At 37.8% G+C, this 13,794-nt stretch overlaps 1 protein-coding gene across 1 annotated transcript; it reads right to left on the reverse strand.

The window, feature by feature from the left end:
• Positions 1-11,850: 11,850 nt before the first annotated feature.
• Positions 11,851-12,672, reverse strand: LOC138895607 (uncharacterized). Its single transcript, XM_070180315.1, has 2 exons — positions 12,229-12,672; positions 11,851-12,087 (listed from the first exon to the last, which is right to left on the reverse strand). Exons 1-2 carry the CDS (start codon positions 12,670-12,672, stop codon positions 11,851-11,853), a joined length of 681 nt encoding a protein of 226 aa, XP_070036416.1.
• Between the last annotated feature and the right edge of the window lie 1,122 nt (positions 12,673-13,794).

Genomic DNA, 13,794 nt, shown 5'->3' on the forward strand with positions numbered 1-13,794 from the left:
TACTCCATTGAGGTTAGTCTTGATACTTACTGGGTACCGACCGTGGTGTACTCATACTACACTTCTGCATATTTTTGTGCAAAGCCAGATATTGGAGATATCGGACTTGAATAGAGTTAAAGCGAGATCGTAAGGATTCAAGGTAGAGCTGCTTGGCCGTCGCAGTCCCTTGGAGTGTTTTCATTTTATTGTACTGTTAATTTGTAATCAAACAATGTTGTATATTCGGTCCTCATGATCATTCCATGTATTCAGTTAGAGTTCGTGACTCAGTACTACCAGTCTTATGAGGTTGTACATTCATATTTGTTCCGCTGTTAGTTTTTGTTACTTATTTAATTAAAAAAATAGCTTCAAAAGGTAATTAAAATCGGCTTACCTAGTCTTAGAGACTAGGTTCCATCACGACGCCTGCGGTAGGATTTTTGGTCGTGACAAGTTGGTATCAGAGCTCTAGGTTCATAGGTTCTACGAGTCACAAGCGAGTCTTGCGGATCGGTACGGAGACGTCTGTACTTATCTTCGAGATGCTACAGAATTGTTAGGAAATTTTCATTTCTTTCATTCATGTCATGCGGAATTTGTTGAATTTGAAATTTGAACCTTTGTATATCCATTCTCTCACAGATGGTGAGGACACGTGCTACTGGGTTAGCTGAGTAGACATCCGCAATGTGATGACCCAAAATGTCATCTTTAAATTTAATAAGTAATTCTGTGTTCTAAGACCTCAAAAAATGCCATTTATCATTCCCCGACTTGCCTGCGCAGTCCGTAAAAGTTTCCGAAAAGTTTTCATGTGAAAAATGAATTAAAATGTGAAATAGAGCATTAAAACTCAGGTGAGTTGACTTTGGTCAACATTTTTAGCAAACGGACCCAGATCAGTACTTTGACAGTTTCGGTAGTTTCGTATCGTGATTTGGGACTTGGACGTATGCCCGAAATTTAATTTGGAGGTCCCTAGCTCAAGTTATGACCATTTAACGGAACTAGCAATTTAAAAGCTAAAGATTTTCAAGTTTGACCACGGGGTTGACTTTTCGATATCGGAGCCGGAATCCGATTCTGGAAATTTGAACAGCTCCATTATATCATTTATGACTTATGTGTCAAATTTGAAGTCATTCCGGATTCATTTAATATGTTTTGGCACGACATTTGCAAATTGAAAGTTTAAAACTCAAAGTTTGAATCGAGGTGTAAATTATAATTTTATCGTTATTTGACGTGATACGAGACCCCGAGTAAGTTCGTATTATGTTATTGGACTTGTTGGTATATTCGTACGGGGTCCCGAGTACCCAGAGAGTGATACGGATTGAAATCGGATCAAGAACTGGACTTAAGCAAAATCTGTATTTTTCCTTCTGCTGTAATCGCACCTGCGGATTTTTCTCGCAGGTGCGAGCTCGCTGAAGCGAGCCTTCGATCACAGAAGTGCCCGAGCGTGGCTGGGCAAAAGTCCGCAGGTACGAAAACCTGCACGCACCCGCGCGTCCGCAGAAGCGGACTAAATGATCGCAGAAGCGAAGGCAACGCAGGTGCGAGGCCTCGCCTGGCAGCCCCATTTCACAGATGCGAGATTTTTCTCATAGATGCGAGCTCGCATGTGCGAGCCCAGGCACCGCATGTGCGGAAATGCCTGGGCAGTGTATATATCGAAGAGTCCGATATATTTACTCATTTTGGTCATTTTGAGCTCTGTTAAAGCGAATATTTGGACGATTTTCACGGGAAACATTGGGATAAGTGTTCCTTATCCTATATTGATTATATTTCATGATTTCATACTCGTTTATATCATGAATCAGTGAATTTATGGAAGAAAAATCAGATTTTTCAAAAATCTTCCAAAAACGAGAAATTTAGATTTGAAGGTCCATTTGATATCGGAATTGGACAATTTTTGTATGGTTGAACTCGTATCGGAACGGGTGTTCAGATTTTGCGAGTTTTTTTTGGGATTTGAGACGTGAGTCCCACTGTCAAATATTTAAATGAATTTCGGATTTTTATCCGAAAAATTTGTGAATTCATATGAAATTAATTTCTATGATTAATATTGAATATATGGAATTGTTTGTGAATAGATTTGAAGCTTTCGGAGACAAATTTAAAAGGAAAAGTTGTTGTTGAATAATTGATTGAAATTTGCAAAGCGAGGTAAGTGTCGTGGTTAACCTTGACTTAAGAGAATAGAACCTTTAAATTATTTGTTATGTGAATTGCATGTGAACGACGTATAGGCGAGGTGACGAGTGTCTATACGTCGTGAAATTAATTATTTGCCTGCTTACTTGAAAAATCATAAATTATTTTAAATCATAAATTAATTATTATAATAATTATTTCTCTCCTATTCTTTGTCAAATATTAATTCTTGAATTCCTGCATTAGTTGTTACATGCTATTTGAATTATGTGCTTTAATTGTTATTTGACATTTAGCATATTAAATATTAAACTGTCTATTTTCTCCTTGATTCCCATAATAAATTGGTATTTATCATTGTTTGTTTCATAATTAAATCATAATTATTGTATGCTTGTTGTCTTATAATTTTATATTAATTGTTGCATTTATTGGGGAAATATCTTCGATAAGAATTGATTGAAATTGATATATTGGAGGATCGGGTTGCACGCCGCAACAGACTTATTAAAAAGTCCATATTGGAGGATCGGGTTGCACGCCGCAACAGACTTATTAAAAAGTCCATATTGGAGGATCGGGTTGCACGCCGCAACAGACTTATTAAAAGTCAATATTGGAAGATCGGATTGCACGCCGCAATAGACTTATTTAAAAGTCAATATTGGGGGATCAGATTGCACGCCCAATAGACTTATTTAAAAGTCAATATTGGGGTATCGGATTGCACGCCGCAACAGACTTATTTAAAAGTCTATATATATACTTGATTGAAATAAATATATGACAGACTTGACTAAAAGGAATATATTGGGAGAGCGGGTTGCACACTGCAACAAAATTGAATGTGAATATATTGTGAGAGTGGGTTGCACGCTGCAACAGATTTAGGTGAAATAATAATGGATTATGACTGCTGAGTTGGCTTCAATTATTATAAATGAGTTACCTGATTTATTTTTATTATTTGTTGTTGTCATTAATATTGCGTACAAGTTAATGTAAGTGAACCGCCTTAGCCTCGTCACTACTTCGTCGAGGTTAGGCTCAGCACTTACCAGTATATGGGGTCGGTTGTACTGACTACACTCTGCACTTCTTGTGCAGATTTCGGAGTTGGTCCCAGCAACGTGCCATAGACTTGCTCGGATTTCAGCTACTCGTAGGAGACTTGAGGTATAACTGCATGGCGTCCGCAGTTCTGAAGTCCCCGTCTATTTTACTTTAGCTGTGTGTTTATTTCCAGACATCTTTATTTTATTCATACCTTTATTTATATTATTCTAGAAGCTCGTGCACTTGTGACACTAATTCTGGGATGGTATTTAGACACTGTTATTTTTATGGATTATTCACTATATTTCAAACTTTGCTTCCGCATTTGTTTCTTTGTTATTAATAAATTTACATTTATTTTAAAAATGGATAATATTATTCTAACATTTGCTTGCCTAGCAAGTAAAATGTTAGGCGCCATCACGGTTTGAAGGCGGAAATTTCGGGTCGTGACACGCACATACTGCTAGGACTGCAAGAGGCTGGGGCCGAGGTAGAGGTCGAGGAAGGGCACGTGCTGCGACTAGAGCACTTGTCAGAACAACAGTTGAGGAGCCACTAGTAGCTCCAGTTGGGGGACAGGTACGAGAAGCACCTGTTGTTACCCCCGGACTTCAAGAGACTTTAGCACAGTTCCTGAGTATGTTTGGTACATTGACTCAGGCAGGATTGATCTTTGTTGCACCAAACATTCCGCAGATTGGGGTAGTAGCTCAGACTCATATCTCAACTCCAGAGTAGCAGGTTCACATTGGTCAGGTTTCGGGTGTAGTACCGGTACAACGTGTTATTCCGGTTCGGCCTGAGGTCAGGCCCGAGGTATCAGAAGAAGAACAAAAGAGACTTGAAAGGTTTAAGAGGTATAGTCCACCTACTTTCAGTGACACAGCTACAGAGGATGCCCAAGGATTTCTAGAAAATTGTCACCGTATTCTCCGCACCATGGGTATTGTAGAAGTGAGCGGAGTTACCTTTACTATATTTCAACTATCAGGTGCAGCGTATCGGTGGTGGCAAATCTATGAAGAAGGTAGACCAGCCAATGCAACACCACCAACTTGGGCTCAATTTTCAGAAATTTTCTTGAAAGAGTTTGTCCCCCAGACTCTCTGAGATGCGTGGCGCGCAGAGTTTGAACGGTTGCATCAGGGCACTATGACAGTGTCAGAATATGCTATCAGGTTTAGTGAGTTAGCCCGTCATGTACCTATCTTGGTTCCTACAATCAGAGAGAGGGTCCGCAGATTCATTGAAGGGCTCGAATATGATATTAAAATATGCATGGCTCGAGAATTTCAAACTGATACTCCATTTCAACAAGTAGTGGAGATTGCAAGGAAGATTGAGGGTGTTTTAGGCGAGGAAAGGGAGTCTAAGGAGGCCAAAAGGTCTCGAAGATCTGGAGGGTTCAGTGGATTTTACTCTTCAGCTAGAACCCATTATAGCGGAGGCTCAAGTAGTCGGTCAGCTCATTCCGCACCTCAGATTACTCGGAGTGCTCCAGCTTACAGTGCACCACCGACACGAGATTCTTACAATGGTTATTCCAGTTATCCGGCATAAACTCAGTACGAGCAGCCGCGACCTCAGAGGGGTTGTTATGAGTGTGGTGATACCAGGCACATCATGAGAGATTATCCCAGACTTGGGAGGGGTGGATTTCATCAGAACACTCCAACTACAAGCTTTATTCCAGTTGATACTCCACGTGCACAGTCAGCTAGAGGTGGAGGACGAGCGGGTAGTGGACGCCTAAGAGGTGGAGACCCGACCCGTTGATATAATCACTATGATTTGGCTGAGGTCAATACACCAGATGGTGTCGTTACAGGTACGATCCTGATTCTTTTTTTTAGAAAAGGATATTTTCCCTTAATTGGATTCGGTTCTGAATATTGAGGTGAGTCCTCCTATTATGCTCCACTTATGGGTGAGCTTCGTAAATTTGTGACCCACTTATATGTTTATCCCTGTTGGGAGATTTGAAGATGTGAGCCCGTGTCTGTCATTTATTTTTGTACACCATTGAGGGCTATAAGTCCAAAAGTAATTTTTATTATTCATTACAGTGGGTTTAATATGTTTCGGAATAATTGATTCCAATTTTTATGAATTATACGCCCTACCGGTATGAGGGTTCATTATATGTTATGAAAATTATTTATGAAATATATTGAAAAGGAGAAAGAAAGGAAATTAAAAATTTCAATTGGCACAATATGCAACATACTTGCGATTCGGAGTTGAGGAAGAGATCCTCGCATTTTTACATGATGTGAAATATTTAAACCGGGCTGCAAGCCGCGGTGGAAGTTATGTAAATACGAGATCCTTGTGGTGAAATATTTATGAGTATAAAATTTTCAATTTGTGAAATTTAATTGTACAATAATATTAATAGGGAGTCATGCCTGTTAGGCTTAATTGAAATTCTTGTATATTTTCTGTGCATATTCAGCCATTTTCGTGCTGTAAATATTGAGTTTTAGCTAATGAGATGAGTGCCCAGGTGGAGTTAAATGTAACTCAGTAATCCGAGTAAGTAATCATGAGGTCTTCATGCCTCACATTCTGTTGTCAGTGTTGTGAAAATTTGAAATGAGGTGGTGGGTAATATGAGATTAATTGATGATGCTGGAATCAATTATGAACAACTTTTAAGACCAAAGATGTGGTGATGAGCATACATATGGTGTGCTTCATGTCCTGATATCATTATGATAATGCAATGCTTGTGATGCCGAGATTGGTGTTATTGATATATACCTTGTGGTATTTTATTGGGTTGTGGATGTGTTGTTAGGAGTCATTTTGGTGTGACTCTGGCAAGTGGATAGGCCTAATTACAGGGGAGACTCTGCCGAAATTTCTGAAAATTTTGGGAGTTAGTAAAATTTGGAGGATTGGGATTTGCAAAAGAAGAGATAAGTATGTTATGTGTTTGAGGGCGAATGATCCTAAGCGGGAAAGAATGTAACACCCCAGAGAAAGTTTTGAAGTAATTTAACACTATCAAGAAAAATTAATGTGTGCGTAGGCACGAGTTGCTATAGCCAGTTGAGAATAATACCGTGCGTTGTTGTGAAAATTAGGCCTTTTGAAAATGTTGGAGTGTAAAAAATTGATCTTAAAGTTTACAAATATGGATAAAAGAAATAATCTCAAATGAGATGATGTTGTCGGGCTTATCTCAAATACGGTAACGTGGAATCAACCGTGAGTATATGTGTAAAAGTAAAATCATTAATTTGATAACCTCAGAATAATTCTTAGAATGTTCGAGGACGAACGTTTGTTTAAGAAGTGGAGAATGTAATGACTCGACTTGTCATTTTAAGAGTTAATGCCCCATTCAGTTGCTTAAGGTCTCGATCAGCCTCACAATATGTATTATGACCCACGGGTGTGGTCGAGTTTGATTTACTGAAGATTCAGAATTAAATTAAAAGAACAATCCTTAATTTGAAGGTTAAATGGAAAGAGTTGACCGGAAGTTTAATTTTGAGCAAACGATTCCGGAATAGAATTTTGATGACGTCAATAGCTCCGTATGTTGATTTTAGACTTAGGAGCGTGTCCAAAATATTATTTGGAGGTCCGTAGTGGAATTAAGCTTGAAATGCCGAAAGTTAAATTTTTGGGAAGTTTGACCGGGGGTTGACTTTTTGATATCGGGTCCGGAATCTGATTCTGGAAATTTGAATAGCTTCGTTTTGTCCATTATGACTTGTGTGCAAAATTTGAAATTATTCCGAATTGATTTGATGTGTTTCGGCACAAGATATAGAATTTGAAAGTTCAAAGTTCATAGATTTTGATTTGAGGTGCGATTCGTCGTTTTGATATTGTTTGATGTGATTTAAGAATTTGACTAAGTTCGTATGATGTTTTAGGATTTGATGGTATATTTGGTTGAGGTCCCGGAGGGGGGACGGGGGGGCTCGGGGGAGTTCGGATGCCAACGGATCGAATTTGGATTTGGAGGAAGAGCTGAAGTAGCTGGGCATCTGATATGATCGCACCTGCGCAAAAAAGGGCCGCAGGTGCGAGCTCGCAGATGCGAGGAATTAGTCGCGGAAGCGGAAAATGAATGGGTTGGCCAGGAACCACAGGTGCGAAAAATTATGCCGCGGGTGCGAAGCCGCAGGCGCAAAGAAATCCATCGCAGGTGCGAAGCTGCGGGTGCGAACAATATTACCGCGGGTGCGAATTAGTTTACCGCGGGGTGAAGCCGCAGGTGCGAAGAAATCATCGCGGGTGCGAAAACCCCCGGGCAATACAAAAACAGAGGGGTTCTTAGCTTTTGCCATTTTTGGGCATTTCAAGCTCGGGTTGGGCGATTTTTGAGCAAGGTTTTCACGGGAAAACTTGAGGTAAGTCCCCTGTGATCATTTCTTCTCCATAATATTGAATTATCATCGAATAATCCGATTAGATTACATATTTTTGAGGTGTAAATCAGGGGTTTGAACTTAGGGATTTGAAAACGATAATTTAAGATTTGGAGGTCGAGTTGTTATTGGAATTCGATAAAATTGGTATGGTTGAACTCGTATCGGAATGTGTGTTCGAATTTCATGAAATTTATGTCAGGTTCCGAGGGGCGGGTCCCGCATTGACTTTTGTTGACTTTTTGGAATAAATTTTTAAGTCGGCATATTATTATCCAGAATTATTTCCGATGAATTTTAATGAAGTTATACAATTAATTTGGTTAGATTTGAGCGGTCCGGAGGTCAATTCAAGCAAGAAGATGATTTTGGAATATCGGCATAACTTCAAAAAGGTAAGTGTCTTGCTTAATCTCGAGTGGGGGAATTACCCCTTAGGCATCGAGTCTTATGTGCCATTTGTGAAACGTGAAAAGCCGTGTACATGAGGTGACGAGTACGTACTCGGGCTTATATGTGCAAATTTTATTGGATTAAAGTTTTAGGCATTATTGTGTAGTAAATTGGATAATTGTTGGCATTTATTAAATCATCTATTTGTCATGCCTAAATCTTCGTTGTTGAATTTGTTTTTATATGACAATTTGATGAAATTATTACTTGTATATTTATGTGAATTCCGTGAGTTTGATGGTTAATATTTCTTGGAATTTAATTTCATTATGGATTTTCCCTCTGCAAATAATTAATTAAGCAAGGTTAAGAAGAAGTGTTAATATAATTATCTAAATTTGCATTGATGAAGGCTTTGCTTTATGCTGAGTTATTTGTATCTCTATTGATTGGTTTTGGGTGTTTTATACATTGTGTGGAGCCTTGGGCTATTTGTTGTGAAATTAATTAATTTTATTATATCTTTGGAATTTGGTTGTGGCCATTGGGCAAATTGTGATATGAATTGATTTTATTATGTTGCCACGATAATTTTCCGTGTAAATTGTTATGTTGTGTGAGTTGTTATTTTGGGGAGATAAGGGTGACATTTTACTGTTGTATTTGTTGGAATATTGTCTGGGCAAAGCGATAAGGGTGGCTATTGATATTGTCTGGGCTGAGCGATAAGGGTGGCTATAGAAGCGATAAGGGTGGCAATAGGAGCGATAAGGGTGGCTATTGTCAGGGACGATATGTGATGATGTGGAGCTGTGGTGTTGGTGATTTTCATGCGATGTTGTGATTTTATTGTGTTTATTTTCGAGCAAGGCACTGACCGCGTTCGCGAAGGATAAAGTATTCACGGGAATTTTTGAGCTCGGGTAAGGCGATATTCTGGCGATTTTTACGGGAAAATATTGGGTTAAGTGTTTCTTATCCTATATTGATTATATTTCATGATTCCATACTCGTTTATATCATGAATCCGTGAATTTATGGAAGAAAAATTAGATTTTTTTAAAATCTTTCAAAAACGAGAAATTTAGATTTGAAGGTCCATTTGATATCGGAATTGGACAATTTTTGTATGGTTGAAATCGTATCAGAACGGGTGTTCGGATTTCGTGAGTTTTTTCGGGATTTGAGACGTGGGTCCCACTGTCGAATATTTTAATGAATTTCGGATTTTTATCCGGAAAATATGTAAATTCATATGGAATTAATTCCTATGATTAGTATTGAATATATGGAATTGTTTGTGAATAGATTTGAAGCTTTCGGAGGCAAATTTAAAAGGAAAAGTTGTGGTTGAATAATTGATTGGAATTTGCAAAGTGAGGTAAGTGTCGAGGTTAACCTTGACTTGAGAGAATAGAACCATCAAATTATTTGTTATGTAAATTGCATGTGAACGATGTATAGGCGAGGTGACGAGTGTCTATACGTCATCATGTTAATTGTTTGCCTGCTTACTTGAAAAATCATAAATTATTTTAAATCATGAATTAATTATTATAATAATTGTTTCTCTCCTATTCTTTGTCAAATATTAATTCTTGAATTCCTGCATTAATTGTTACATGCTATTTGAATTATATGCCTTAATTGTTATTTGACATTAGCATATTAAATATTAAACTGCATATTTTCTCTCTCATTTCCATAATAATTTGCTATTTGCCTTTGTTTGTTTCATAATTAAATCATAATTATTGTATGCTTGTTGTCTTATAATTTTATATTAATTGTTGCATTTATTGGGAAAATATCTTCTATAAGATTGGTAAATGAATATGTTGGAGGAGCGGGTTGCACGCCGCAACAGGATTGATTATAATGAATATATTGGAGGATCGGGTTACACGCCGCAACAGAATTAATTATAATGAATATATTGGAGGATCGGGTTGCACGCCGCAACAGACTTATTAAAAGTCCATATTTGAGGATCGGGTTGTACGCCGCAACAAACTTATTTAAAAGTCGGCATACATATATATATATATTGGGGGATCAGGTTGCACGCCACAACCGAATTGATTAAAATAAATATATTGGAGGAGCGGGTTGCACGCCGCAACATAACTGAATGTGAATATATTGTGAGAGCGAGTTGCACGCTGCAACAGAATTGAATGTGAATATATTGTGAGAGAGGGTTGCACCCTGCAACAGAATTGATGGAAATGATAATTGGTTATGACTGCTGAGTTGGCTTCAATTATTTTAAATGAGTTACCTGATTTATTTCTATTATTGTTGTTGTTACTAATATTGCGTACATGTAATGTAAGTGACCCGCCTTAGCCTCGTCACTACTTCGTCGAGGTTAGGCTCAGCACCTACCAGTACATGGGGTCGGTTGTACTAATACTACACTCTGCACTTCTTGTGCAGATTTCGGAGTTGGTCCTAGCGGCGTGCCATAGACTTGCTCGGATTTCAGTTACTCGGAGGAGACTTGAGGTATAACTGCATGGCGTCCACAGTTCTGAAGTCCCTGTCTATTTTACTTTAGCTGTGTGTTTATTTCCATACAGCTTTATTTTATTCAAACCTTTATTTGTATTATTCTAAAAGCTCGTGCACCTGTGACACCAATTCTAGGATGGTATTTAGACACCGTTATTTTTATGGATTATTCACTATATTTTAGACTTTACTTCCGCATTTGTTCTTTGATTATTAATAAATTTAAAAATTATTTTAAAAATAGATAATATTATTCTAATGTTGGCTTGCCTAGCAAGTGAAATGTTAGGCGCCATCACGGTCCGAAGGTGGGAATTTCGGGTCGTGACAATAAATAATGAGGAATTTTGGCACGTGAATTGTCCGTACAGTTGTGATATGAAATGAGGGCATGAGGTGCAGGGGAAATATGATAATTTAATTATGGGCACGAGGTACCGTGAAAATATGAGAAAATAGATTGAGACCCGTATTTACGAAAAATATGAAAATGGGTTGAGACCCGTATTTTTATGATTATGAAATGGGGTGTCACATGGTGACTTCTTAATTGAAAGAATTATATTCAAAATATTTATTTGGAAGGATTTTTACTTAGAAAGTATTACATGAAAGAATTGTATTTGAAAGATATTTATTTGAGAAAATTATATTTGAAAAGATTTATTGAAAGAATTATATTTGAAAAATAATTATTTGAGAAAATTATATTTGAAAGAGAGTTATCTGGAAGAATTATATGTGAAGGACAGTTATTTGAAGGACTTGATTTAATTGGATGTAATTGTATTTATTAATTATTGAGTGATATTTATGGTATTCTTGTTGTCTTGCTGCGCATACCACTGGTTATTTTATCCTTCCCTTATTGCTATCTGTTTCCTAGTATTTTGTATATTATATTAGATAGGTTATTAGACTAGTGAGTGTCTTGACTGTACCTCGTCTCTACTCCATTGAGGTTAGTCTTGATACTTACTGGGTACCGACCGTGGTGTACTCATACTACACTTCTGCACATTTTTGTGCAGAGCCAGGTATTGGAGATATCGGACTTAAGCAGAGTTAAAGAGAGATCGTAAGGATTCAAGGTAGAGCTGCTTGGTCGTCGCAGTCCCTTGGAGTCTTTTCATTTTATTGTACTGTTAATTTGTAATCAAACAATATTGTATATTCGGTCCTCGTGATCATTCCATGTATTCAGTTAGAGTTAGTGACTCAGTACTACCAGTCTTGGGAGGTTGTACATTCATATTTTTTCCGTTGTTAGTTTTGGTTACTTATTTAATTAAAAAATATGGCTTCAAAAGGTAATTAAAATTGTCTTACCTAGTCTTAGAGACTAGGTGCCATTACGACGCCTGTGGTGGGATTTTTGGGTCGTGACATAAAGGCTCTCCCTCGTGTAATAAGGAGAACAATAGTTTTCATAAGAATCATTCTTGTGCCTCAAATCATGTGCACAAGGAAGTTCATCAAGCTGGAATTGTCCACAACTACATCTCTTGTTTTGAAGACAAATAATAAAGCGCTTCACACCATCTATCATTGTATGGATGTGATCTATTGAAGCCCTCACCTACAATTTCATTATAAACACACAACAATTTGTCAGAAACATATACAAAATAACTACAATTATACAACATTTTATCTATAATTAACAGTATATATTTAGTTTGATGGAATCATTGATCTGATGTTACTAGATATAGCTTACTCTCATCTTCTGCGATAATGTCATATTGTCCTCCAACTCTTTGTTGTATTTTTTTCCAAGGTATGTGAATGTACCCTTTGCTTTCAATAACTTTTCATTAGTCCAACATTCAAGAAGAGTCCTTATGTACTCTAATAGTTCTACTATGGGCAGCTCTCTTGCATCTTTTGTTACAACATTCAATGACTCTGCAATGTTTGATGTCATCATCCACATTCTGTTCACCGTAGCATGTACCCGAGACCATCTTTTATAGCCAATATCGTATAGGTATGCTTTAACACGCGTGTCGATCTCTTCAATTTTTGACATTCTTTCATTAAATTCATCAAGCGTGTATGATCGTGCCGTGGCAAAGTATAATTCGCTTAACTTTAGATGCCTCTTCTTGAACTTTGACCTTATATTTATCCAAATATGCCACATGTAATCATAATGTGGCATGCCGTTATAAACAATAGATATTGCCTTCAAGATACTCTCATTCCGATCCGAAAAATACACATATTTGGTTTTTTACCATACCGTGATGACCTGATAGGTCATCTCATGTTTTAAAACCTAATTCTATGATCCGAAGCCTTAAAAATCATGTTTAACCTTCCTCGGTTTGTGTGCGCAGTCTGGGCATGTTTTCAGAAAGCTTTTATGTTAAAAACTGTGAAAATTATGAAATTTTACTTCGAAAATCACTTGAGATGACTTTGGTCAACATTTTGAGCAAATGGACTCGGATTCGTATTTTGATGGTCCCGGTGGGTCTGTATCGTGATTTGGGACTTGGGCATATATCCGGAATCGAATTCGGAAGTCCTTAGCCCGAGATATCGGACTTTGTCGAAATTTGAAAGTTAAAGGCTTAATGAATTTGAAATGTTTGACCAAAGCTTGACTTTTTGGATAACGGGTCCGTTTTTTGGTTCCGGAACCCGGTATATATCCAATACCATATTTGTGACTTGTCTGTGAAATTTGATGAAAAACGGAGTTAGTTTGACGTGATTCGGACGTTCGGTTGTGAAATAGAAGTTTCAAAGCTTTCTTGAAATTTTTATTTGATTTAGTATTCAATTCGTAGTTTTAGGTATTATTTTGGCGATTTGATCATGCAAGTAAGTCCGTATGATATTTTTAGACTTGTGTGCATGTTGGGTTTGGAGCCCCGAGGGCTCGGGTGAGTTTCAGATAGGCTATGGAGTGAATTTGGACTTAGAACATTGCTGGTGTGTTTCAGTTTTTGTTGCAGGCCTCAGATCTCGCAATTGTGAGATCAAGCATCGCATTTGCGACCACTGTGGAGTTCACATTTGCGATCTACTCATCGCATTTGCGATCTACTCATCGCATTTGCGAAGAGTAGCTGGGGAGGCCAGAGTTTGCATTTGCGAACAATGTCTCGCATTTACGATGGGAGCTGGGAGGAGGATTCTTCGCATTTGCGATCACTGGATCGCATTTGCGATCAAGCCTGAGTTCGCATTTGTGAACTATTCCTCGCATTTGCGAAGAATGTAGAGGTGTGATGTTTCTCGCATTTACGATGAAAATCTTCGCATTTGCGGGTTT

The sequence above is a fragment of the Nicotiana tomentosiformis genome, chromosome 7, assembly GCF_000390325.3.
Source record: "Nicotiana tomentosiformis chromosome 7, ASM39032v3, whole genome shotgun sequence".
In the NCBI taxonomy this organism is placed as follows: Eukaryota; Viridiplantae; Streptophyta; class Magnoliopsida; order Solanales; family Solanaceae; genus Nicotiana; species Nicotiana tomentosiformis.

Excerpts from the sequence above, each read along its gene's own strand:
- LOC138895607 (XM_070180315.1), bottom strand. The coding sequence starts at position 12,672 with ATGCCACATTATGATTACATGTGGCATATTTGGATAAATATAAGGTCA. Across the intron at positions 12,088-12,228 it reads CATTATCGCAGAAGATGAGA|GTGAGGGCTTCAATAGATCA; the intron begins GTAAGCTATATC and ends ATGAAATTGTAG.